At 38.7% G+C, this 27,178-nt stretch overlaps 1 protein-coding gene across 1 annotated transcript in view; it reads left to right on the top strand.

The window, feature by feature from the left end:
• Positions 1-27,178, top strand: part of CDK6 (cyclin dependent kinase 6) — a gene marked incomplete at both ends in the record, with an annotated part of 222,865 nt that overhangs the window by 32,164 nt on the left and 163,523 nt on the right. Inside the window, one exon of the mRNA XM_080700832.1 lies at positions 21,758-21,893. Coding sequence (XP_080556958.1) covers positions 21,758-21,893 — 136 coding nt within the window. The remainder of the gene's footprint in view (positions 1-21,757; positions 21,894-27,178) is intronic.

Below are 27,178 nucleotides of genomic sequence, written 5' to 3'. Positions count from 1 at the left end.
ATTTACGGAAGCTGGGCAACGATGAGGTCAGCTTTGAACATATGCAAGTTGTATGTGCTTTCAAGAGATGGCCAAGGCAGAGTCACAGTTGAAGTTTAGGGAACCAAGTGCTCCAGGGAAGAGTTCAGAAACCCTGTGACATTCTTTTTTTTTTTTTTTTTTTTTTTTGTACTCCACCACTGAGCTACACTCCCAACCCTTTTTATTTAATTTACTTGTTTAGTTGTTTTTGTGGTTCTGGGGATTAAACCCAGGGGGATTCTACCTCTAGCTACACCCCCAGCTCCATTTTACTTTTTATTTTGAAACAAGGTCTCATTGAGTTGCGGAAGGCCTCATTAAGTTGCTGAGGCTGGCCTCGAACCTGCAATCCTCCTGTCTCAGTCTCCAAAGTACTGGGATTATAGGCATGCACCATCGTGCCTGATAAAACCTCATATAAAAAAATAGCTCTAATACGTAAAATAAAAACTAAAATTCTTAAGAGTAAGTCATAGGCCGGGCGTGGTGGTACACGCTTGTAATCCCCGCGCTTGGGAGGCAGAGACAGGAGGATCGCGCAGGTTCGAAGCCGGCCGCGCGCGTGCTGGTTTAGGAGACCCTGTTTCCAAATAAAAATGTAAAAATAGGTCTGGGAGTGTAGCCCGGAGGTAGAAGGGCTTCCAGGAACCCCAGTACCACCAAAAAAAAAGTAAGTCATAAGCTGTAAATCATCATCTCACAGCTGATCTTAAGTGAGCACTAACCATGCCTCAGGCCCTGACTTGCTTGTGGTGATTCCATTTTTCCCCAGAATTCCCTGTAGGTCAGAAAAAAGCCTTCACCTAAGTAACTTCCTTGCCTGGTGTTCTTTGCTTATCTTTTAGAAGCTACACATAGATGCCAAGACTGAATTAATTCACCGATGTATAGACACTTAAAACTTGTCAGGCTAACATATCTTATAAAAATTAAGAACTCTTATATGTAACCCGTCTGTTAGAGCGCTTGCCTAACCTGTACAGGCCCTCAATTCAATCCCAGCACTGCAAAAAAAATAAAATATAATATTAGGCAGACCTTCCCCAAAACACAGCTATGATTTGTTGAATTCCCTTTTAATCAAAATGTTAACTTAGAGTTGAAATGCAGAAGAGACTTGATACATCATTTTCCTATTTGACATTATAATGTCAGTAGGTCACCCAGCTATGAATTACTAAAAATTTTTCTACTGTAAACAGTTTTGTTTTTTCCATTATCTTTCTTTGAATTAGAAACAAGTTGCAAACCATTCGTTTTGAAGAAGATAAATGTATTATGTGCTAAAATATACAAAGATTTGGCAGTCTGTTTACTTTATATTAATGAATAGTTTTGTTTAGTCTTATATCATATGACTAAAATAAATTTGGGGTTTGAATAGCTGAAGCCAGAAACAAAATTCTCGAACACTGTTGACAAATGCACTTGAAAAGTCAAGTCATCATTCAGGATGAGCTGCTTCTTCTTCTTCTTCTTCTTCTTCTTCTTCTTCTTCTTCTTCTTTCTTCTCTTTTTCTTTTTCCTTTTCTTTTTTCAGTACTGGGGATTGAACTCAGAGGCATCCTACTTCTGATCACCAAACTACATTCCAAGCTCCTTTTTATTTGTTGTTTTGAAACAGGATCTCATTACACTGCTGAAGCTGTCCTCAAACCTGTGATACTCCTATCTCAGCCTTCCAAGAACTGGGCTTATAGGCATGTGCCACCATGTCTAGCAAGATGAGTCATTTTCAGTTCTATTTTCCGCCCCAGTATACTTGAGAAAAGACATAGACTCATCAGTTAGAGTGGCTTCCCCAGAACAGTGATCACAATAATTTCCAGAAGGGACAGTTTTGCTCACTGAGTACCTCTAGGGTTAGCACATTGAAAGTGTCCGGGCACCCTTGTTGCCTGGCTGATTCACAGTAGAAGGCCAGTTGGTATTCAAACCAGGCCTTACAGGGGATTTTGATAACAAAGCCCTTACCCTTCAGCCTTACCCACCCTGTAATGCAATTCATAACCAAAAACAATTCAGCATAAACTAGCTTAAGAATTAACCTTTCCCAAAGTGCTTATCTCTCTGCCCAAAGAGATTATCTCTGTGGAAGTTTTAACTAACTGGATAAATATGTCCTGAGGCATTGTCGTTTTTTCTTAGAGTCTTAAAGTGGTGGGAGTTAACAGTCAAATTGCAGAAACATTCAGTCACAGTGTGAAGAAAAGGTGCGTCTGAAGGTCAAGGTAACCACTGTTGCCTTTTCAGGAGACAGTCAAGAGTGATGGCTGGCTGCCTATACACAGGGAGCCAGTTCTGTGGTGTGGTTCCAGGATCCACCCAGCATTAAAGGCTGGAAGCCCAAATTTATTAGTGTACCTAGAGGAATTGAGAGATCTGGATAACAGACTCCTGCCAACCTTTCAATAAACCAGGGTTTGAAGCAAGATGTTAATAAACTCTTCCAAGTAGAGCTGAACTTCTCCAGTGTACTTGAGTCTGCTAAGCAAGCTTCGTCTTCCTTGCATACTTGCCAAAGGGAAGGCCAAATTAGAGAAGGATGGTTGCACTGCAAATGTGGAACATGTGGAGGGAAACCGGGACAGTCTTAATGTCTGATGGCCTCAGTCTCTCGGGCTCCATGCATCTATGTTTGCTGTAGGGAAAAGTTCCAGTTTTCACACAGACTCCCTTACCTGTGACAGAATTAACCTTTTCCAACAGGGCCTTGCCATACTGCCAAATTGTGTCTTTCTAGAATTTATTTTTACATAGAAAAACAGAGTTTTGTAAACATTCAATGTGCTTGGTCACATTGCTCTTGTTGGTGCCGTCACAGCCTCTCTTGTGAGCCTTGGGGTGATCATAGTCTCTTGACCTTTATCTAGGTCGTTCCCATCACTTTGTTTTCAGACTTTGCACTTCAGGTTGGTTTAGGAGCTACCATGTTATCTGTCCCTTGTCCTTCCTGCTTATGAGCACTTTTGTGCCTGTTTATTGGAATAAATTTCAGTAAGCTAAAAACTAACCTAGAGATAACTTTTTGGTCTAGTATTTGATAGTGATATAAGTTTTTTAAAAGTTTAACTTGTAGGTCGGGCATGGTGGCGCACGCTTGTAATCCCAGAATTTGGGAGGCAGAGACTGGAGGATTGTGGTTTGCAGACAGCCTCAGCTGTTTAGCGAGGCCCTTGGCAACTCAGTGAGACCCTGTTTCAAAAAAAAAAAAAAAAATTAAAAAAATAGGGCTTGGGGTGTAGCTCAGAGGTACAATGCCCCTGGGTTCCATCCCCAGTACCAAAAAAAAAAAAAGTTTAACTTTTGCGTGGTGGCGCACACAGGAAGGTTCACAGCCAGCCTCAGCTATTTCATGAGGCCCTCTGCAACTTAGTGAGACCCTGTTTCAAAATAAAGAATTAAAAAGTAGGACTAGGGGTGCAGCTGGGATATAAAATGCCCCTGGGTTCAGTCCCTGGTACATCAAAAAAAAAAAAAGTTTAATTTGTGTAAGTGGAATATTTCAGAGTTTTCTACTTATCTCTATGGTTTTACAGCTTCTAAAAATATAAGTTGTGTACTTTGAGGTCTGGAATTTGAATAGATCATTTATTTTGAATATCATCAATAAGTATTTCTTTTGAATAACTACACGTATATAGTTAAGAGAAAAATGCCATACCATTATCAACTGCAGTTTCCCCTTTTCCTGGTGCTGGGGATTGGATCCATGAGCATTCTGCATCTGAACAACCTCCACAACTCTTTTTGTTTTTCATCTTGAAACAGGATCTTGGTGAGTTGCTGAGGCTGACCTTCAACCTGTGATCCTTTTTTCTCAGCCTCCCAAATTCTGATATTACAGGCATGTGCCATCACACCTGGCTTCTGAGTTTTCCTTTAAGAAAGAATTTTAATTCTAAAAGGGAAATATTCTGTACATCTGAAAAACATAAAAAAGAGAGGTAAAATATCACAGAAAGAAAGCAGTCAGATACAAAGTAATATTTATTTATAATAAATAAGTATATATTTAGCAGTTATGAAACAAATTTTTCTCAATTATTCCATGATACTGATTAGGGTAATTAAAAAAAGGCATACTGTCTGGTTTATTATCATTTTAGTATCTCCAAGCAAGTCAATAAAAACTCATTTTACAGAAATCCTTGTTATCTATTTTGTCTATCAAAGAAAGATACGTAACTAAGTCTTCTTTTTTATTTTACTTCTAACAAAATATTACAAACCAAGAGGGTAGTGATTAAATATCCACATATGTAATTAAAACAATTATTTAAATGTACTTATTCCTAAGATTATATCTTTAAAAGATCTATTAATTACCAAAAATAATTTAAATATTCTGTGTGAAATTCTTTTGGGGAGAATGTTTGGGGTTGGAATTTCTTTTTCAAAATAACCGTAGCTGCTGGTGACACTGCTTTGTTCTCTATTGGATACCATTGCAATAGATTTGCAATTTCCCAGCTTAGTTCAGTAGGTATAATGCAAAATGATCTTATAATCACTTAATTTTTAAGACCAGAGGATGGTTTTAGTAGAGTGGCTGCTATGAAAAGCTAAGAAACCTAGTAGTTGACATTAGCAGAAACGTTCTTATTAGGCTAATGGTTGGGTTTAATCTTTGTATACACTAATTCTACATGCATTATGTAAAAATCAATAAAATTCTGGCATAAGAGAAGCTGGCTAAATTTAAATAGATATTTATATTTAGAGGATTAAACAAAATCTTTGAAAAACATTTGAACACAGATGGACTCATTGGTATGTATCAAAATTGAAACTTGGAAGAAACAGTGTGATTGAATGTGTGCTGTGGCCCAAGTCAGTTCTCTTCTACTGCTTGCTTGCTTTCCCTCCCTCCCTCCCTCCCTCCCTTCCTTCCTTCCTTCCTTTCTTCTTTCTTTCTGTACTGGGAATGGAACCCAGGAGCATTCTGCCTCCGAGGTGCACCCCCCAGCCCCAATTTTTTTATTCTTTCTTTTGAAACAGGGTCTCACTAAGTTGTGAAGGGCCCCGCTAAATAGCTGAGGCTGGCCACAAACCTGGATCCTCCTGTCTCAGCCTCCCGCATGCTGGGATGACAAGCGAGCACCACCACGCCCAGTTTCTACTGCTTTCATAATGGCCTAAATCCATACCAAGGTGAGGCCTATCTCAGAGTGTGAAGTTCTTTGTTTTAGGAATCTTTCTCCTGTTGTTCCTTGGACTTTTCTCAAAATGTTGGAAGACTGAAACACGTCGTTCTAAAACATTTGTGACCTAGTTTTAGTCTAAGTATACTTTTGTGCTGGCAAGATACACGGGATTGAGGCTCTACTCTGACAGCTAAATGAACTCAAATGTATACTGCATGTAAATTGCCTTGAGGGCTGCGGATCACAAGTTAATAGATTCTGGACCTTGTTTTTCCTTTCATAAGCCAGGCATTCCTTGGATTTAAGAGTAAGTTTAAATTAAAGAGTAGCAAATTGCTTCCCTCTTTGGAAATAAGCAAAATCACCCTTCTGATAATAAAATATTTCTTTAACATGTCAGGAGAGTTACTGAAGAAAGAAAGCACAAGGGGAAAATGGGAATTTATTTAAAAACTTGCTGTTTAGGAAATTTAATATGCTTAATAAAAAGACAGTTGCATTATACCATTTGACTTGAAAATAATAAGACAAAGGAAAAAAATTTAAAAATGCCATACTAGTACTTATATGACCAAATAAATCTTGTCCCATGGGAGGTAGTCCAGTTTTTCAAGCTTTACTCTTAATTGAGCAAAACATTTTCAGACTCTTTTGGAGTTGTCTTTGGAACTGTGTCATGAGCCCCACCCCCCAAAAAAATCAACATCTTTACTTTATTATCACACCTCTTTTTGGACCCATAAGAATATTACTCAGCTTGATCCCCCACTTAATTTATCAGACTTGGCTCAGGCTATTTCCAAAAATATAATGATCCTCTAAGACAATTGAACAGTTTTATTCGTTTACTTATTCATTGAGCAGTCATGGCTGAGTGCCTCCAATGAGTCAGGTGTGTTGTGGTAAACACAGAAGAGTCCTTGTTCTGACTGTGGGAGGATGGAGAGGAGACAAGCAAGGATCACAGGGAATGTTCTACCCTGGGTAGAATCTTTGAGGATGAGTAGGAGGCCGCCAGATGAACTGAAGAAAAAGAGCTTTCTAGGCAGAGGTAATAGTGTGTGCCAAGGCACAACACAAAAACGAAGAACAGCAAGTATTTCAGACTGGAGAAAATCCAGTTAAAAGATGAGGATGGAGTGGTGAGTCGGGGTGAGATGGTCCTGAAGGTCATGGAACAGTGTGCGGTGATTCCGCTTTATTGAGACTTAACCGATGCTCCATACAAATCATCCATTTAAAATGGACCATTCACTGTGTTTAGTACGTTCAGAGGTCATTTTCAATTTTAAAGAAACGAATTTTGTCACTTCGTTCTTCTTGCTTGTGGGTTTAGTGTCATATCTAAATTGCCATTGTTTAACCCAAGGCCACAAAGATCTATTCCTAAATATATTTTTTCTTTTAGCTTTTACATCTATGTTGAAGTTATTTTTTGTGTTTGCTGTGAGATTGGGGTCCAGTCTCTTTTATTTGTGGAGACCTAGTTGTCCTACCATCATTTGTTGGAAAGACTAATCTTGCCTCCGAATGGTCTTGGCACCCTTGTTGCAAATCAATTTAGCATGAACCTACAAGTTAATTTAGACATTCTCTGTTCCCTTCCATGGATCTATGTGTCTCTTTATGCCAGCACTGCACTGTCGTAAGTACCTCAGCTTATACTAAGTTTTATAATTGAGAAATACACTTTTTTAAGATGGTGTTTGCTCTTCTGAATCCCTTTCATTTTCATATGCGTTTTAAGATTAGCTTGCTAATGTCTACCAAAACCCAGCATTGAAACAATACCTCAGTTTTATAAGAATGGTCTCTTACCAATATCGAGTGCTCCTAATCCATCAATATTGTTTTCTTCCAATTTATTTATCTCCTCTTTAATTTCTTCTTTTTTTTTTGTGGTACTGGGGTTCCTGGAAGCCCTTGTACCTCTGGGATACACTCCCACGGGCTACACTCCCAGACCTATTTTATATTTTTTTTATTTGGAAACAGGGTCTCTTAAGCCAGCGCGGCTGGCTCCGAACCAGCGCGGGGATTACAAGCGTGCGCCACCACGCCCGGCAGCTCTTTAATTTCTTTGGACTTTTTTTTTTTTTGTGTAGTTTTCAGTGTATAGTGAGTTTCTTGTGTTAAATTCCTACCTAAGTATTTTGTTGTGCTTGATGCAGTTATAAATGGAATTGTTTGCTGGGTTCCCTTGACTTTTTTGTGGGGTTATTTTCTAAGCTGTTGTCTTGCCCACCACTTTCACTCAGCAATGCTATTCTGCTGGCTGGCTGTTATTACAGCCCCCAAGATTCTGTTTCACCCTGACACTGGTAACTTCCCAGATTACCACTTGCTCTGTAGAGGATTTCCACCAAATGCTCTGGACCCCACCTTACCTTTGATGATGGGAGTATGGGTATAATCTTTTGTCAATTGTTTTGTATCAAGAACTTTTAAAAATGTATATGTGTTGGTTTCAAAAAATATTATATCTTTTGATTTTTGAAATGCCACTTCTAGGAATTTATTATAAGGTAATAATGAGCCAGCACTATAAGAACAGGGAAATAATTCAACAAATTACATACAGAATATAATTTAGTATGACTTCAAATGGAGATAGATTTGTGAGGGCAGTTGGTATATTGCTAAATTTTTAATATGGCAGAAGAGTATGTGAAGTATGATTCTATTTTTGTTTAACAAAAGTAGAGAATAGTCTCTAAGAGCAGGGATCTTTTCTCACTGTCCTTGATGTGCTTCTAAAAAGGCTAAATGATTAGCAAACATTCGGTGGTTATATTGGTCTCTGCTGCAGTTTTTCTTTTTAATCTATATTTTCTTACCTGGGTTTTTGAAGATATTTTCTACTTGTTTTCCTCACCTCCAGGTTTGGTCCCTTAAAAATCTAAATTTTGTTCTACAGCCAGAGTGGTATTTAAAGTGGCAAATCTTCCCGTGGTGCATTGCCCACTGCAAACTCCTTTAGTTCTTTCCCCTTGCACATACGATACTTTCTAGGCTTGTAAGCCTGGATTAACAAACCCTTATAATTTTGTGTCTGTGTATTTTTCCAGCTCTTCTTTGCCATTTTCCAAGATAATTATCAAGTCATGCCAAGCTATCCACAATTCCCCGAATATGAAATTTTCTGTGTACCTACATACCTTTGGCCATGCTGTTCCTTTTGCCGGGGCATTCCAGACTTCCTTTGTTGATCTCACAAACCCCAGACTGTCCTTGAGTCTCAGTTCCCAGCCACTTTCCACTAGGCACAGTCGAATTTCTCCTCTGCAGGGCCTCCGGTGACTCTTGAACTGTTCTTCAAGCCCTAATAATACGTGGGATGGGTGTCCCTGGTACCAATTTTCCATTGTCTGTGATAAAATTAGAAAAATAAGAGCTCTATGGTAAATGTTTTGGAAAGCTAAATCTATTCACATTTGAGGTGTTAAGATGTGCTTTCTTTAATGAAGTGATGTTAATGGTAGATGGTAGGGCAGAAAGTTGGCAACTTTCTGTCAGAGCTCTAAAGTTATTGGAACGTTTACCATTCCCTGAAAACCAGAGGTCTGGAGACACTATTCTATCTCATGGGGTGCCACCAAGTCCCCAGAGTCAAAAGCCTATGAGTCATCCTTGGCCTCTCCCTTCCCATCCCTCCTCCCCCGCCACATTCAGGCACTTAGCAAGTCCTGCCAATTCAACCTCCTAAATATTTCTGGAATCTGTACTCTCCTCTCCGTTCTTGCTGCCAAGTCCTTAGGACAGGCCCTCTTTATTTTCCCTGTACTACCACAGCAACCATCTCCTTTCTGGTCTTCTCGTCACTGTACCCCTCTTATGCATGTTATCACATCGAGCTGTTTAAAAATCAAAATGCTGAAACCAATTTTCTAGAAAACAGAAAACTTTAATGGCACGTAAGATTTCTCCCCAGTGGGGCTGCGTGTTGCCTTGCTCAAATTTCCTCTTGGTTTTCAAGTGCTCTTTCTCCACCACTCACTCAGGTAACTCTTGATACTCTTAAGACATTTCAGTTATCATTTCCTCTGCAGACTTTTTCTTACATATCTAGGTTAGGTGCCCCTCTTTGTCTCTTTCAAAATGCCATGTATATGTAGTATTTTAAGACGCACACACACACATCTCAGCATTTAGAGAATAGTATATGATTATCTTTTTATATCTGCCTTCCCCACTATGAACAACTTAAGAAGATTTTATCTTTTGATCTTTCTACCCCTAGCATACAATACAATGCTTAGAAAATAAATACTGAATAAATGTTCATTGGACAAATGCATTTGTTCACAGTTATGATATAGTGTAGAAGTTTCACTGACAACAGAGAGCGGTAAGTACAGGACTCTCCTGTTTCCCCGGGGCCAGGAGAAAGGTTCTCTGTGTAGACTAGCCGAGAGAGATGAATCCTTCAACTCAGGAAGTGGCAGTGGATAGAGAAATATTTAGGTGGTGAAATTGGTGGCTGAATGGGTGTTTTGGGGGCATGTTTAGGATTACTGGAAGGTTTCTGGGATTAGAAAGTTGATTAGATGGTGGTGTGGTTCACTGAATGGGGTAGTGCTGTCCCAAACAGTTAGGAATTGAGCTGTTCAAAATATTGGTCAAAGTCGCCTTGGCGATAACTAGATGTGGATTTTGGAGAGAGAACTGTGTTAGAGAGATAAGAGAGATTGTCCAACCTTGAGGTGCTCTTTGAAACTGCGGCCTTAAAGGAATAATTGTTGTTAATTGCACAGTAAGGAGAGGGGTGGTGCACTGTATGAGAAGATAATAAGACCATGAGACTATATGTGTTAAAGTCCAGATGAAGGAGGAGAAAGAGGCCAGAGAAAATTTAAGTTGAATCCTGATTCTGTACCTTATCTCTACTCTGTGACCCTGAACAAATTATTTTCTGAATCTTCACTTCTTCATTTATACAACGAGAATGGTAGTATATACTATATAAGTAGATTGAAAGCATTCAGTGAGTTTACATATATAAAGTCCCTGGTGTAGTCTTGGGCTCAGGATAGGAGCTCGTAAGTGATAAATCAGAAAGAATGTATCGCTTAGGACATGAAGATAGTTCCAAAAACAAAGAATTAATGGTTATCCTGGAGATGACATTTATTTTCTTCCTCCTTTTCCTTTGTTCCCCTTGTTTCACGTTTTATTGGAGATTGCATCCAAGGTCATTCTACCTCTAAGCAACATCCCCAGTCTTTTTCATTTATTTATTTTTTAATTTTATGACAGGGTCTGAGAGACTGGCCTGGAACCTGTGATCCTCCTGTCTCAGCCTCACAGTACTGGGATTACAGGTATGCTGCACCCAGCTATCCTGGAGATTATAATTATTATCTTAAACGTATAGCACTCTGGTTTGAATAATATTACCTTACATTTAAGAATATATTAAAATTTCTTCTCCTTCCTCTTATCTCTTCGTGCTTTTATTATCACAAATTACATCTTTATGCATTGTGGAGGTCGTTCACATAAGCTTGTAGTTATTCTCATGTACATTTCTTTTCTTTGTTTTTATTATTATTTTGGGAGGCACTGGGAATGGAACCTTCACAAATCCTATGTGGTTTTATCATTAATTTTTTTTAAAATAAGTCAGGTGAGGTGACAACCTTGTAATTCCAGCATTTGGGAGGCTGAGACAGGAGCACTGCAGTTCTTAGACATTCTCAGCTACTTACTGAGGCCCTTTGCAACTCAGTGAGACGCTGTTTCAAACTAAAGAATAAAAAATAGGGCTGGGGTGTGTGTAGCTCAGAGGTAGAATGCCCCTGGATTCTATCCCCAGTACCACCAAAAAAAAAAAAAAAAAAAAAAAAAAAAAAAGCCAGGTGTTGTGTATGCTTATAATCCTAGTACTTGGGAAACTTAGGAGAATCTGAGGTTCATGGCCAGCCTCAGCAACATAGTGAGACCCTGTTTCAAAATAAAAAAATAAACTAAAGCTTGGGGTATAACTCAGAGGTAAAATGCTCGTGTTTAATCCCCCAAAGAAGTTTTTAAATAGTATAATTATAATTTGGAGAGCTTAAACACTATATGATTTTTTTTCCATTTCTCTTTTTAAAGTTACTGCTACGGTTCTTAGAAGGCATTAAGTTCAGTGGTTCATTCCTTAAGAAACGAATCATAATTACTTGAATGAATGAGTGCTGGGATAAATTGACTTACCTGGTAAAGCTGATTCTGAAAGACCTTTGGCCTGTGGTGCAGGGAAAGCTCAGTTGGATTTCTTCTGAGACCGTGCAGACAGTCTGCATCTCAGATGGCTGCCTGGTTTTGGCTGCTTCCTCATTTTTCCTCAAGAGAGGCCCAAGCTGGAGAGCAGGGCTGTTACAGGTCAGAAATGGAAAGAGAACTAAAGGTTGAAAGTTGTCCAGAACGTTCTGCACTCTATCTGACTCAAGCCAAAGCGGTTCACTTTGCTTTTAAAAATATCACTTAACTCATTTATTCCTGAGATTAGAATATCTTTTTCAAGCTCTGTAGAGTGAATTGCAATGTGTCATTTTTCTAACTAGGCGCGGGAAGAACGTAAGATTGCCTGAGATCAACATTCACTCTTCAGCTTTTTAATTTTTTCCTGTGAGTTTTCTAAACCTTCATTTTTCTCTTGTAGCCCAGAGAGTATGATATCTATTGGGATCTCCAAATTGAACAGATATTTTAGGGTTGGTATTCCTATCATGCCTATCAGCAGCAGTGTGAAAGTCTCCTTTGCCACAGAGAGAGGTCTCTGCACCACTGGCCTCTGCTTTCCTGTAGCCCCAGTGTAGTACCTCATGAAGAGCTAGAACTGAAGAAGTTGGAAAATCAGATTCTGGAGCCAGACAGCCTGGTTTCCAATCCCATCTCCATCACCTACTGTTACTGTGCCTTAGGCAAAGCTCCGGACCTCTCTGCTGCTGTTTGTTTTGTTTGGATGCTTTTAAACAGCTTTATTGAGATACAGTATATATATCATAAATCCACCTAAGAATGCATTTCAGTGATTTTTTTTTCTTTAGTACATTGAGTTGTGCATCACCATTATCTAAATTAAGGACATTTTCATCACCCTAGAAAGAAACTCAGTACCCATTAGCAGTCATCCCACCTCTACCCCCAGGCCTTCAGTCAAAATCAGTACTTTACTTCCTGTCTCTGTAGATCTACCTATTTAAAGTTTATCCATGTTGTAGCATGTATTCACACTTCATTTCTTTTTTCTTCTTTTTTTTTGGGGGGTGGTACTGGGGTTCCTGGAAACCCTTCTACATCTGGGCTACACTCCCAGACCTATTTTTCATATTTTTAAAATTTGGAAACAGGGTCTCCTAAGCCAGCGCGCACGGCTGGCTTCGAACCTGCACGATCCTCCTGTCTCTGCCTCCCAAGCGCAGGGATTACAAGCGTGCGCCACCACGCCCGGCCACACTTCATTTCTTTTTATTACCAAAACAGATTTGTGTGGGTGTACCATACTTTGTTTCTCCATTCAACAGATGATAGATAGGTGGGTTGTTTTTGCTTTTTGGCTATTGTAAATGGTGGTGTGATGAATGTTTACATGTCTGTTTCTGTATCTTTAAAATGAGTACTATCTCGTAGAGTTGCTATGAGGATTAAAAAATGAAAATATATACAAGCAGCTAGTATATAGGCAACACACTAATTAATAGATGCAGCATAGTATGCGTATTTGAGTCTTCACTTGAGATCAGTCACAGAATCTTTCTTAGAGTACCATGCTTCCCTGGTGACATTCCAAAGGGTCCTCTCCTGCTTTGCTCCTAGCTATCCCGTAAGTTATAATTTTAAAAAATTTCATTGGTTCAGCAAAGAGATATGGAATACCTACTGTGTGTCAGGTACTGCACTGTGTGACATGAAGAAAGATAAATAAAGATATAAGTAAAAGTACCAAGAGATGCTTCTAGAGTAAGGCTGTCTTTAGTTGGCCAATGTGTAATTTCTGACTTTCCCATATGGTTGGAGACTCGCCAGGTGTGGGGTTCTCTTAATCCATTAACAATCATTGGATCCCTTTTTTGACCAACATATCTATGTGAAGTGGTTAGTTGAAGTTAAATATTTTCAAAGGAAACGGCATAAGGCGATGATGTGTATAGAGACCTTAAGAGATAAAAGGGTGGTATGCCATTTCTAAATTATAGCTGGGATTGGTGAATTGGTGTCTATTCTGATCTAGACCAAATAGGCCCTAATATTTTCCCTTTTTCTGTAATAACATGTAGTTAGTATAACAGCAAGGCAATAGCCTCATTTTTCTACCTTTGCTTCAGATGAAATGTATTAGCAGTTTGAAGAATTGTGTTTGATAATGAAAGAGTGCCTGTAGTGCTTGTGGTAAGACTATGGAAGAAGTCTGAACTTTACTAGTGTCCCTTTCAAGAATTCATTTTGAGTATAATGAGCAGAGTAGTATGTAGGCCTCCCGTATACCCATCAAGCCATCCTGAGGAGCTTATTTGGGGCCTGACTAGTAGTATATTATTTTCATTGCTGATCATGTGGTAGGAGTGTGTTTCCATATACACAATTTTTACTGTTTGCTTTATTTTCAATATTTACTGTAGTGCGAGTCACATCTTGTAAACTTGCCCAGTGTGGGGGATTTCCATTTCATCTGTAAAACATTTTTTCGTTAACAGATCCAGAAGATATGAACTTACAGAGCCACAGTTGCCAGGTGGATGTAAATAGAAGCTAAAACTAGATTAATAGCAACTCTCTAGGTGAACTGGAAGAAGAGGAGCTGTGAACCGTTCTTACGGTCATGCTCTTTTAAGGCTATGGGAATAAAGTGAGTTAGTAAATAAAAGAGGCTGGCTTTGCATTCCTTTGTTAGATTATGAACACAAGGGGGTTCCTGGCTTTTGAGTTACTGTTAACTTGATGTTTCCCTGTGTTTCCACTTCTCAGCGATAGCCAGTGGGAAGGGAGCTGTTTAATTGCGGGTTCAGGAGTACATGCCTCTGAGCATTGGACTCAACCTTTAAATTGATTGGACCCTGTCTTTGTGTCCTTTTAAATACTTCTTCCCTCCTCACTTTCTCTTGCCCATCGAGTCCTTTGTTGTTTTAGGCTCCGTGTTCCTGTTCTCGACGAGCTCGTCTGACCGTCTTCTTCCTTTCTCTGTGTTTTTATATGTTTGTTTGTCTTGTTTTGTTTTTTTCTTCTTCATAAAATGTCTCTGGTCAGACCAGGATCTTAAAACAGGAATTCTGGGAGGAGGCTACATGGTCTCTTTCTTAGAAGAGAGGAATTCATCTGGTCTGCTGCCGTCCATTACTTTTGCCCCATGGACATGTGATTGGAGGAGACATTTTAGGTGAATAGTCTCCCTGGAAATCAGAGAACTGGTATGGTCCCTTAAAAGATAATACTGCTTCTTATGTGCCTAAACATAACTAATTTGGTTAATTGTATAGGGTATATTTGAGGTCAGATATTGATGTTTTGAAGACATCTAATCATTTCAAAATATTTCAATTGTGAGTAATGAAAATTGAACTTAAATTGAATAAGCTCATTGGCTCATGCAGCTAATCCACCTAGGGGCAGATCAGACACAGGGGGATTCAGGTATTTAACCAATGTCATCTGGAATCTCTTGCCAACCATCCATCTCCTCTGACTCTTCTCTGTGTTGGCTATATTGGTGGTAAGTTCCCCAAAGGGGTGGCAAAGAAAGCCACCAACAGCTGCAGGCTTATGCCTTGCCAGTATGGTAATCCTGATATAAAGAGAGCTTTACTCTCTCAGAAGTTCTAGAAAAATTCCTGGGACTGGTTCTCATGGTCCTGTCCATCCTTGAATCAACTATTTGTCCAGGATTGGTCATATGCAATTCCTGGGCCATGCCCTCAAATCCTGAGTATGGGGTAGGGGTGATTTCTCAACAGAAAACCAGGGCACGGCTTCCAGAAGAGGTAAACAGATACTGAAGATTCAGAAACCACCTGTGATATACTGTGATAGGATATAGAATGAATTTTCTTTGGTGTGGTATGTAAAGTTGCATGTAGTGTTTATGTAATTTATTTGGTAGTAATACATAGCTGTATATCATCACTTGTATGTTTTACATATAAGTCTTCTATTCCACAACTAGTTAAGCTCTTAAAGACAGTGCCTTTTTAATATCTGTTGAAAACTCTAAAACTGTTAGCTCCTGCACATGGTAGACACTGGTAAATGTTTTTGGATGCTACTGAAATCACAGTTTCCTTCTAACATCATGCTTGTTATTTTTGTTGGCAAATATTTCTGGAGCTTTGTCATTGAGTATTGGTGGAGAATAAGTACACTTACAGTCCATATTCAGGGAGAAAAGAGCAGAAAGAAAAAATCCTGGCCAGTAACCAGATGTGTAGGGCTAGAGAGATGTTTGAACATTAATTTGGTGCACACGAGCCATATCCACAGAATGTGCTTCGTGGACTTTCGAGGAGGAGATTACATAGAGGAGAAAAAAATTCTTCTCAGTTCCAAATTCTGGCTGTAGTTCAAATAAGATTTTGTTGTGGTCCTTAGGCAGCTGTGCTGAACATCGCTCAGCTCTTCAGCTATTTGATGTCCAAACATTCAAGAGTAGGGGGGAAAAACTGGACAGGAAAAAAATCTTCATAGAACTTCCTGTGATAGGTCAGAGTGCAATTGCAGCAAATAAGACAGAGTTCCCTATTATTAGAACCGCAATAGAAAGGCAGGACTTGTCTTTACAAAGCATGTTGTTTGGGAGACCTTTGTAAATGGTAATCTTTGGAAATCCCAAACCTATTGAACATAATCCCACCCGTTAGATGAAGACCTAGGCAGTCGATCCTGAATAGCAAGTTAAATTGAGAGCACAGAGAGGAAGCAGTCATTAAGAATCTAAATGGGAGAGGATGCAGAGTGAATTCAGGGAGATATTTTGTTTTGAGATAATGACATCACTAGGACAGCTGGAAAGCTGAGCTGTGAGCTGGACTGCTGCACTTGTGCTCTGCCCTGCAGCTGGAGGGTCAGGACAACAGAGACAGCAAGAAAACTTACTTTCTGGGAGAGTTAGGGGCTTGGCTGACTTAATTGTGAAATGATAATGACCTTTCTGCCTTTTCTGGATTGTATTTGCACAGCTAAACTGGGTGTGCAGCCTCTCAGTGCTGCGAACCACTTTTCACACCTACTTTTTGAACATTCAGTTGGATCATGTTGAGTGAAGCCCTAATGGAGAAATACTGAATGATAATATTCCTCTGAAAGTGATCCGAGGGATATTTTGTTCAAATTCAATACAGTATAATGACATTTTTTTCTTATGGCAGTGGAGTCATTGAAATGATATTTTTGTCAGTTTACTGAATATCGAGAGGGAGAGAGAGAGAGCGCGTGCTTTAGAAAGTTGTAAATTGTTGGTCAACACACAAAAAATTTGTACAGTGGAAGTTATTTTCCAGCATGCATGTTCAGATGTTCAGACCTGTCTGGATCTTTTGTTTTGCAAGTGGAGAGGTTCTAGGCAGTCTAGCCACATTCCTCATTGATTTCCATAAATATATTACAGATTGTTAATCTATGGCCAAATACTCAGGACTTCAGTTTTTTTTTAATGTTTTGGATTTTTTATTTTTTATTTATTTGTTTTTATTTTTTATTTGGAAACAGGGTCTTCTTAAGCCAGCGAGGCTGGCTTCGAATCTGTGCAATCCTCCTGTCTCCGCTTCCCAAGCGCGGGGTTTACAAGAGTGTGCCACCACGCCCAGCTCAGGACTTCAGTTCTTGTTTAGCTTAGTTGCTTTTTGTGAAAATTACTGTATTAAAGTATCTATCTTTTACTACCCATGACCACTGTTTTAGCAGGGCGTGGTGGTGCATGCTTGGAATTCCAGCATTCAGGAGGCTGAGACAGGAGGTTTGTGGTTCGAGGACAGCCTCAGCTACTTAGTGAGGTCCTTTGCAATTCAGTGAGACCCTATTTCAAAATAAAGAATAAAAAAACAGGGCTGAGAGTGTAGCTCAGAGGTAGAATGCCCTTGGATTCCATCCCCAGAACCGCAAAAAAAAAAAAAGAAAAAAGAATGACTACTACTTGATTTAGGGAAATTACAAAGGGAGCCATAAATGAAAAATTATCATATCTATTATGTTCTAAAATTTCTAAGATTAATATTTAGAACTATTAGCCCCAAATTGATTTTTGGCCCATTAGGACTAATGTAACAGTTAACTTTTACTATAATCATGTTTACTAAAAAAAAACCCTCAAAATTTCAGATTTTAGTGACAAGCAATATTTACCCAACTGTCTACCCTGAAATAATGGGTGGTCTACAAGATGTTGATGGCCAGCATTGGAGCCAAAAGGAAAAGATCTTACAGATGCTTAGGGCTTTTATGTCCTTTGATGGCCCTTGAATTTCTAAAGAGAACTTAATGCATGCCATTTCCCAAGTGAAACTAATAATAGTGCCTTAATTCTTTTTCATTTTAAATTGGTACATATTGTAGTTACACATCATAGTTAGATTCAAAGTGAACATTCACATATACATACAATATCTCTTGGTACCTGCACCTTAAAATTGAAAAAGGATTATCTCCTTGAACCTAGACCTGCAACTTTTACCAAACACCATTATTAGTATATGTACATAGATTAAAATTCATACAGGAATTTTCTCTGTATGTATTGTCACATGTCTCTTTAAAATTCTACTTTATTTTTATTTTTATGTGGAACATATTGAAAATGGCATACATTCAGACTGTGCTTGGTACCCTCCTCCCTACTTCCCCTCCCCCCAACAATGAGTGTCCACATAACCATGCTATATTTATATTTTTACACAGATTTGGATGTAGCTCCTTCATTAATCAACCTCAGCTTCTTTCTCTCCTATCCTTCCATTCTAGCTTTGGTGAGAGGTTTCCCCTCCACTGTCCGGAGTCCCTCTGGTATCCCTAATACTCCCTAGTTTGAGCATATTAGAGAAAATGTAAGTCCTTTTTCTTTCTGTGCTTGACTTATTCTACTTTTTAAAAATTGCCAATTAAAATGTGTGCCTTTGCCGGGCGTGGTGGCGCACGCTTGTAATCCCCGCGCTTGGGAGGCGGAGACAGGAGGATCGCGCAGGTTCGAAGCCAGCCGCGCGTGCTGGCTTAGGAGACCCTGTTTCTAAATAAAAATATAAAAATAGGTCTGGGAGTGTAGCCCAGAGGTAGAAGGGCTTCCAGGAACCCCAGTACCACCAAAAAAAAAAAAAAAAAAATGTGTGCCTTTTCTCCAAGGTTTATCATTTAAGGCAACTAGCTGTGGCTTCAATGAATTTGTCTCGAATATCCTTGAAGTTAAATGCGGAGTCCTGTTACTGTAGGTGGCATCAGTGAATCTTAGTGTTTTGGACAGGGTAGTATTGTGTAGCTTTGAGGAGAACAACTAGGGTGGCTTGGATGTTACTCATGAATTGTGTCACGTAAAGAATGCTTGAGAACGGTTTCAGTGAGATGAAGCAACAGCGTACTACCAGGTCTGTTAGGTAACGTCTCAGCAACCATCTGGGGACAGGTGACCTTTGAGCTCAGCAGTGTTTAAGATCATTTCATTCTCCAGTTATATCTTTCCGTCAGATTTTTTTTTGGGGGGGAGAAATTATCAAAATGCAAACTATAAATGCAATGAGAACTGGAATTGGTGAAATCATTGCAGTTATAAGCAATATTTTTCACTAAAGATATATACATTTTAAAGTAATGTTTGAGAAGCACAACTATAATGGAAATTGTATGACCCGATTTTCGTGTTTTTGATTTTTAATACATGTCATCTTTTGGCTTATTGCTGATTTATTGCAAAAATAGAAACCACAGATAAAAAGAAGCCTGGTGGTTTGGAAACTCCTTTTTTTCTCTGTCAGGAGGAAGGAAAAGATGAAGTTGTCTGTGAATGTGGGCTTAATAGGAATAGGATGACTTAAAGAACTAACAAATAAATGACAGTTACTTCAGATTATCAACTTCAAAGAGCTGCTTTGATAAATTTCCCAAGAGTTAAGCCCATGCATTATTACAGTCATACTTTTCATAGTATGGGACTTATGATTTATGGTACTATATTTGATAAATTTATTATTTAGGAGTTTTTACTTTATCAGAATAATTTTCCAGAATAAATCACATTAGGAGAAATACTAAGTTTAGAAGTCTGTATTATTAGCTGTGCTTGGTGATGCAAGCCTGTAATCCCAGTACTTGGGAGGCTGAGACAGAGCATCACAGGTTTGACAACAGCCTCATTAAGTAGTGAGACTCTCATCAGACCCTGTTTCAAAATTAAAAAAATAAAATCGGGCTTGAGGTCTAGCTCAGAGTTCAAATGTCCTGGATTCAATCTTCAATAGCAAAAAAAAAGTTTATATTAAAACATAAGAATTGCTGGGCATGGTGGCACACACTTGTAATCCTAGTACTTGGGAGGCTGAGACAGGAGGATCGCAGATTCATAGCCAGCCTCAGCTATTTAGTGAGGCCCTCTGCAACTTAGTGAGAATCTTGTTTCAAAATAAAGAATAAAAATAGGGTTAGGGGTGTAGTTCAGAAGTAGAATGCACCCGGATTCAATCCCTGGCACCACCAAAAAACAAAAAACAAAAAACTAAGAATCAGAAAATTTGGAAGCAAATAAGTATGAAGGAAAACTTGAGTTTTTCTTTTAATATAGTTAGAGAATTCATCCCAAACTGCCCGTGACCGAACAAGTGTGGATCTAGCTGTGAGTTGTATATAGTTGTTGGGATTGTGGGTTTTGCCCACCAGAATTCAATTATTTATAGAGTCCTTCCTTCCTTCCTTCCTTCCTTCCTTCCTTCCTTCCTTCCTTCCTTCCTTCCTTCCTTCCTCCCTCCCTCCCTCCTTCCCTCCCTTCCTCCCTCCCTCCCTCTCTCCCTCTCTCTCTCTTTCTTTCTTTCTTTCTTTCTTTCTTTTTTTGGCAGTACTAGGGATGGAACTCAAGGTTATTCTACCTCCATGTGACACCACCAGCCCTATTTTTTATTCTTTATTTTTGACAGGGCTCACTGAGTTGCAAAGGGCTTCACTAAGTAGCTGAGACTGGCTTCGAACCTGCGCAATCCTCCTGTCTCAGCCTCCCGAATGCTGGGATTACAAGTGTGCACCACCACGCCTGGCTCTATAGTTTTTAGATTCTAAAATTTAGATTCATGGAAAATTACCACATCTTCTGGTGCTCATCTAGCCCAGAAATGTAGTTGGGCGGTATGGTGAACCAACTAGGCATTGACATTTTAATAAAAGTAATCCACATACTGGACATAGGTATGGTTAGTTTCTTGTCAGTGTGCTATAGATTAAAACTATAAGCCGTTTTGTCCTTTGACTTGAGAATTATTTTGACTACAAATGACTTTTAAAATTATTATTATAATTATTAAATCATATCCTACAAATTAATGGGTTCTACTCTGACATTTCCATACACGCCTGCATCGGTCATATTCTCCCCTCCTACTTCCCCCACCGTATACCCTTCAGTTACAGTCTGACTTCTATTTCACTTTTTGTTTGTCTTTAAAACGTAAACTTTGAATTAGTTGTCAGATTTTATAGAAGTGACTAGATTTACTGATCCAAGCTGATAATGAATTATATTTGTTAATCGGTGCTTTTTATCATTTAAGGGCAACATAGTTTACCAATGCAGTATTTTTCCTCAATAAAAAGGAAATTTTAAAATTTCACAGTGTTTATATCATGGACTGAGGTAATCAAGTTAGATAAATAAATCATCGCATCACATACTTGTCGTTTTTGTGGTGAAAACATTTAAAATCTTTTAGTAATTTTGAAATATTCAATTATTGTTTTAGTCACTCTTTTGTGTAAGGTTCACCAGTATACCACAATTTCCCATTGTACCCCATAATTATATGTATAATTATTATCTGTTAATTAATATTAATTTTTAAAGACTTAACTTGAGCAGTGATTAACATATTTAGATAACTAATTAAGAATGTATATCCTTTCCAGGGAAACTTGACCCACTAAGATAAGAAGGCTCTTTTAGGAATAAACTAGATTTCCATCATACTAGTCTTCACAGGCATGGTTGTAACACCTACATTCCAGGAAAATCTTCATTGCAGAGTCCAGCATCTCCAAAGAGTGCTTAATTTGTCTCGAATAATTCCCAAAGCCTTGCCTGAAAGTTTAGGGAACTATCTCCATCGACAAGCTCTACCTAAGGTCTTAGCTAAGGAATCTCTCTAAGCAAATGTTCTTGTGCCCCAAGAGCATAGAGCATGTCACTTTCTTTTTCCTACTATAAATGCTGTAGATGCTCTTGCTGCTTAACCAGTGGTCCCAGTGTCCCCCCCCCCCTGAGTTTTTATGTTGATCTTAAGGTATCAGATCCCCTTAGGTATTGTCTGTGTTCACAAGGAATGATAACACTGGCTCCCCCCATCCCCCGTTATATGATGAAATTGAGGGATATGTGGTCTTTATGTTACTTCTCTGCTTACTTTTACCTACTTAAATTTCCTCTTTTCTTTTAGGTTGTTTGATGTCTGCACCGTGTCACGAACAGACAGAGAAACCAAATTAACACTAGTGTTTGAACATGTTGATCAAGACTTGACCACTTACTTGGATAAAGTTCCAGAGCCTGGAGTGCCCACTGAAACCATAAAGGTACCAAGAATTATCATTCTGCCTGGTCCGGTAGTCCATGTTTGGTGTAATGTAGGCAGTGACATTCTCTCTTTTGAATATTGCCAGAATTGGAGCTTTTGGAATTCAATTTAGGGTATAAAATACCAACCAAGTAAATTATTCAATGAATGTGATATATTTTGATTCATCAACTGAATGGAATGTTCAAAGAATAGGAGGTACTCTTGCTCATTGATTTTAGGGTGAAATGAAATAACCGTTTAGTTTTAGTGACCTTTAAAATTATCTAAAATTGTCTCTTTGTACATTATCTGGCTCTAATCTTAGAAAGTATAGTAAATACAATTCAGTTTTTTCCTAATGGGTCATGGTCTCTGAGGGATGTAATTTGAAACATCACCCATGAGCACATTATATATTATACTCTAGAAAATACCTGTGCTATGTAAATCTGAACTACTGGTTGTTTGGCCCTTTTCTTTCTTTTTTTTTCATTCGTAAAATGTTTATAGGAAGCCTAAAGTACTAGGTAACATGCCAGACACATGAAATGCAAAGATGAATAGGATGTGCTTTCTGCCCTTCGGCAAGCTAGAGGCAGTGAGTTGACTCTTAAGTTTTTCCTTCCTTCAAGTGTAATGGGAAAAGCTGCCCATAAAGCTTTGTTGGTCTTACTTGTATTCTACATAACTGAATTTCTGCATAAAGGATCTAGAATAGATCTTTTAGATTTGTGCATATCATGTAAAAGTTTCATGAAGACCTTATTCTTTATATGAATTAGGTGGCTTAACTAAACAGATGCCCTACCTTATCATTCATTGTTTAGAAATGAGTTATAAAATTCAGCATCATTTTAGATAGAGCTTAGCAGATGGAAATAGTTTTCTTTTCTCAACAGTCAAGAAATATCTTTGATAGCTAAGATAATGTTCCCAGATACTGATGATACCTTTACAGTTTGACATAATACAGGGTTTTATTTCTCTGGTATTTAGAATAACATTTATTATCTCCCATTTGGTTTTCATTTGTGGTACTTAGCTGTGTTCTCATTTCTTCCTGAGTTTGAAAGACATTAAAGCCTCCTAAATGTTTGCATTTCTAATCATCTGTTTTTGGCCGTCTTCTCTTTTGACACCCCTCTTATTCTCAGGCATTATGTTCCATTCCTGTGATGTAATTTCTTTACAAGCTTGCTAAAAATTCCATGTTCAGCATGCAAAGGAAGGCCTAGCCCTTTTTTATTTACTGTTTAAAGACAAAATTAAACTACTCAAAATTCTGTTACTGGGATCTATGACTTTCTACCTCAGTGGCCTTCTTCTCATGCAATGTCTTTTGTTACTCCGCCAGTCACTAAATTTTCAAGGCCCTAGCTGGATGTTAACTCATTTGCCTTCTAATAGTTATTCTGCATATCTCTACTTCTTCATCATGTTCTCTGCCTTTAATTGTGATAATTATATACACATCTTATCTGTTCATTCACCCTTGTATCTTGATCGTGCCGTATACAATGATTTAGACACATAGGTACTTAACAAGTAAGATACACTGCCAAGCTTTAACAAGATATAATTATTTCAAAACAATTTTTAAATGATTTCTAACATCTTAAATGTAGACCACCAAAATAATCATTGGCTTATTCTGATACATTTCTAATTTCAAAGTTATTTGGGGGTTCTCAGTTCTTTTTTTTTTTTGGTGGTGCTGGGGTTCCTGGAAGCCTTCTACCTCCTCTGGGCTACACTCCCAGACCTATTTTATATATTTTTATTTGGAAACAGGGTCTCTTAAGCCAGCAAGGCTGTCTCCGAACCAGCGCGATCCTCCTGTCTCCGCCTCCCAAGTGTGGGGATTACAAGCGTGCGTCGCTGTTCTCAGTTCTTTTTAACAACAAGCATAGCTGGCCTCCAACCTGTAATCCCCCTGTATCAGCCTCCACGTACTAGGATTACAGGCATGTGCCACCATGCCCAGATTTTCAACATTTTTAAAGATAGACCTATTCTAAGTGAATAAACAAACATACATCTTATTCATACTTCCATCTTGAGGTTTTCATCACATTTTTAAATCTCTCTTCTCGATGTCCTTAAGGTTCATCTGTTCTTGCTTGAAAATGACATTTGCATAAAGGAGCCTTTGACCAATGTACCATGAAGTCAGTAGAGATTCTGGTGTTGCTTCATAGGTTTATCATTAACATATTTTGCTTTCTCTTTTCTATATATTTAATTGTGGAAGGCTTTAGTACCATCTCTGCTGAATGTTTTATTTATTTTATTTTATTTATTTTTTGGTGGTACTGGGGTTCCTGGAAACCCTTCTACCTCTGTGCTACACTCCCAGACCTATTTTTATATTTTTATTTGGAAACAGGATCTTTTAAGCCAGCGAGGCTGGCTTTGAACCTGCGCAATTCTCCTGGCTCTGCCTCCCAAGCGCGGGTATTACAAGCGTGCACCACCACGCCGGGCATTATTTATTTATTTTTGTTTGTTTTTGGTACCTGAGATTGAACCCAAGGGCACTTTAACCTTCTAATCCCCTGAGTTACACCCACAGTCCTTCCTAATTTTTTTCTTAAAGACATTTTATTATTTTTTTAATTTTTGTTGATGCATTGTATTTATACATCATATTGGGGTAAAAAACTTGTGTGGACACACACGTACACATCACCTATTTAGACCCTACCCAATTCCCACCCCATTCCCTCCCTATCCCTCCTTCCCATGCTTGGCTTAGTGGTTGACTTCGACATGTTTAAGTACATTATGTGCTTTAAATAATTTCATTCTTCTTCTGCTGCATGTTTTAAAATCACTTGATATTTAATACTGTTGTCTTTAATGATTGTATTGTGTCTTCCTTTCGAGTTCATGATGTCTAGATTATGTGTATATATAGCACCTTCTATTTGAGAGGGCTTTATGAAAAACAGGATTTCAGGTTTCTATTTATTCTCTTCCACACTTCACTACCCTATCAAAGAGTCAGGAGGAACTGCAAATTAATTCCCTCACCAGTTTCCTTAATCACTTGTAACTGCTACCCAGAAAAACATGGTGGAATAAATCAGGGAAGAGGTTGCTATTTAGAGTACTCTGTAGTACAGGTTTTGAAAGTAGAATTTCCCTTTTATTGAACTGTTCATTAGTACTTAGACTTGTCAGTACAATAAACTTAATATAACTCAGCTTCTCAACCATATTATAAACTCTGTGAGACTCTACTGGTATTGTGGGGACATTCTGTGCATGTGATAAAATAGGCAGTATAATTTCACAGGTTTGAAGCATAAAAAGGCCACACAGATTAGTAACTTTTCTAAAACAGGACAGGGCTGTTTTTAGCTCAAAACCTTGTAGCCTCATTTGATGATTTGATGTTGAATTAAAAAATCCTGTTTCTGTATCCCTAAGATACATTAATTCTATAGAGCTAGAGAGGCCCCCAAAAGCTCAAGTTTCATGCGTCTGTGTGGGTCATTTTCTCTTTAGATTAGATTTAATTTTATCTTCAATTGAATGTTTCTTAGATTTCTGTTGGTTGCATTATTTTCAGAAAGAGATAACATGTACTATTAGGTTTATTTTACAAAACCCAGACTTCAGAGACTGACACACACTCTTAATAGCACCTGTTTTTTGCCTCTGGGAAATATCTGTTTTCGTGCCTAATATCTGCTTGCAGTAAACAGTGGCTCTGATGTCAGTGTGGGATGCCCAGGGCTGATTCATCTTTCTTGATTTGACATAATTCGAGGTGACTGACTGATCCACTGTACTGTGGAGGAGGAAAGTTCCCCCGATCTTCCTCTCCTCTTACTCCTCCAGGAATCCATCCCTGGCCTCCATGGCTCCTGGTGGTCTCCACTTTGCCTGGAATACGAGCAGGTGATTTGTCTCATCTTTGCAGGACCTAGAGCAAATTAACATGAAAATATCGCTTCTCAGAAAACAAGGCAGGCTTGAATGCCCCGTCACCACCAGTCATTAGCCATCTGCCACCAACACTCATACTCTGTTTATCACATTTGAAATTCAGAGCAGATGTTGCATAATAAGGTGATCCCAAAAACAAGGCAAGAAATTCAGAGAACAAATACTTCACAATAATAATAAAGATCTTGGAAGGAAATGTTTTTCAGTCTAATATCACAGCTGGGCAAATTAGACCATTTTTTTAAACACACACACACATCACACACATACACAAGCGCATGCCCACACATACACACACACACCACTTTTTCTGGTATTTAATGCAAACTCCTATTTATTTATTTATTTATTTTTTATAGTACTGGGGATGGAACCCAGCAGCATCCTACTTCTGAGCTACACCCCCATTCCTAGTTTTATTCTTTATATTTTGTGTGTGTGGTACTGGGGATGGAGCCCAGGGGCTTTTCTACCTCTGGGCTATACTCTCAGGCCTATTTTATACTTTATTTGGAAATAGGGTCTCACTAAGTTGTTGAGAGCCTCACTAAGTAGCTGAGGCTGACTGTGAACTGGTGAGATCTGTGAACTGGTGAGATCTTCCTGTCTCAGCCTCCCAAGTGCTGGGATTACAAGCGTGCGCCACCACGCCTGGCTTTATTCTTTCTTTTGAAACAGAGTCTCACTGAGTTACAAAGGGCCTCACTAAGTAGCTGCGGCTGTCCATGAACCACGATCCTCTTGTCTCAGCCTCCCAAATGCTGGGATTACCAGTGTGCACCACCACTCCCAGCCTAGCAAACTCCTTTTTATAGTAACAAATTTTTAAAAGAAAGTACATATGTGAAAGACACCTGACAGTATTGTTCAACAAATTTTTTTCTAATAGTTGAATATTGTAATATCACCACGTCTGGTGTAAAGGACCTCACTGGTTGGTCATGCCACTTTGCCTGTGAGGATGAGCCTTGACTCCCAGCAGTCTGACTTAGAGTAGTTCACTTTTGCAGTCCTGTTGGATCTTTTAAGTCTTTTTGCCTGCCACTGTGGTTTTTCAGATTGATTTCTTTCTTGGTACTCAAGGATCCGTGTTCCCATAAACTTTCTCTTCCCATAAACTGCCCCGCTGCTCCATCACCAGCACTGTGAATCTCTGCCCTCTCTCTCAGCATTCTTGGGCTTTGCCTGGCTTCTCTTCCGGTCCCTGGTTTCAGGCTTTCCAGCCTGAGTCCCAAGATCTTTTCACTTTAGTTCCACTCTGTTTTATAAGATTGTTTATCGTAATGTTTTACCTAATTCATTCATGCATGTAATAGACTCTTAATGCCTTATAAAAAGTATATCATT

This window comes from Muscardinus avellanarius, assembly GCF_963383645.1.
Source record: "Muscardinus avellanarius genome assembly, chromosome: 9".
NCBI lineage: Eukaryota > Metazoa > Chordata > Mammalia > Rodentia > Gliridae > Muscardinus > Muscardinus avellanarius.
Note: the sequence above shows the minus strand (reverse complement) of the source record. Positions and strands in the feature narration are given on the sequence as shown.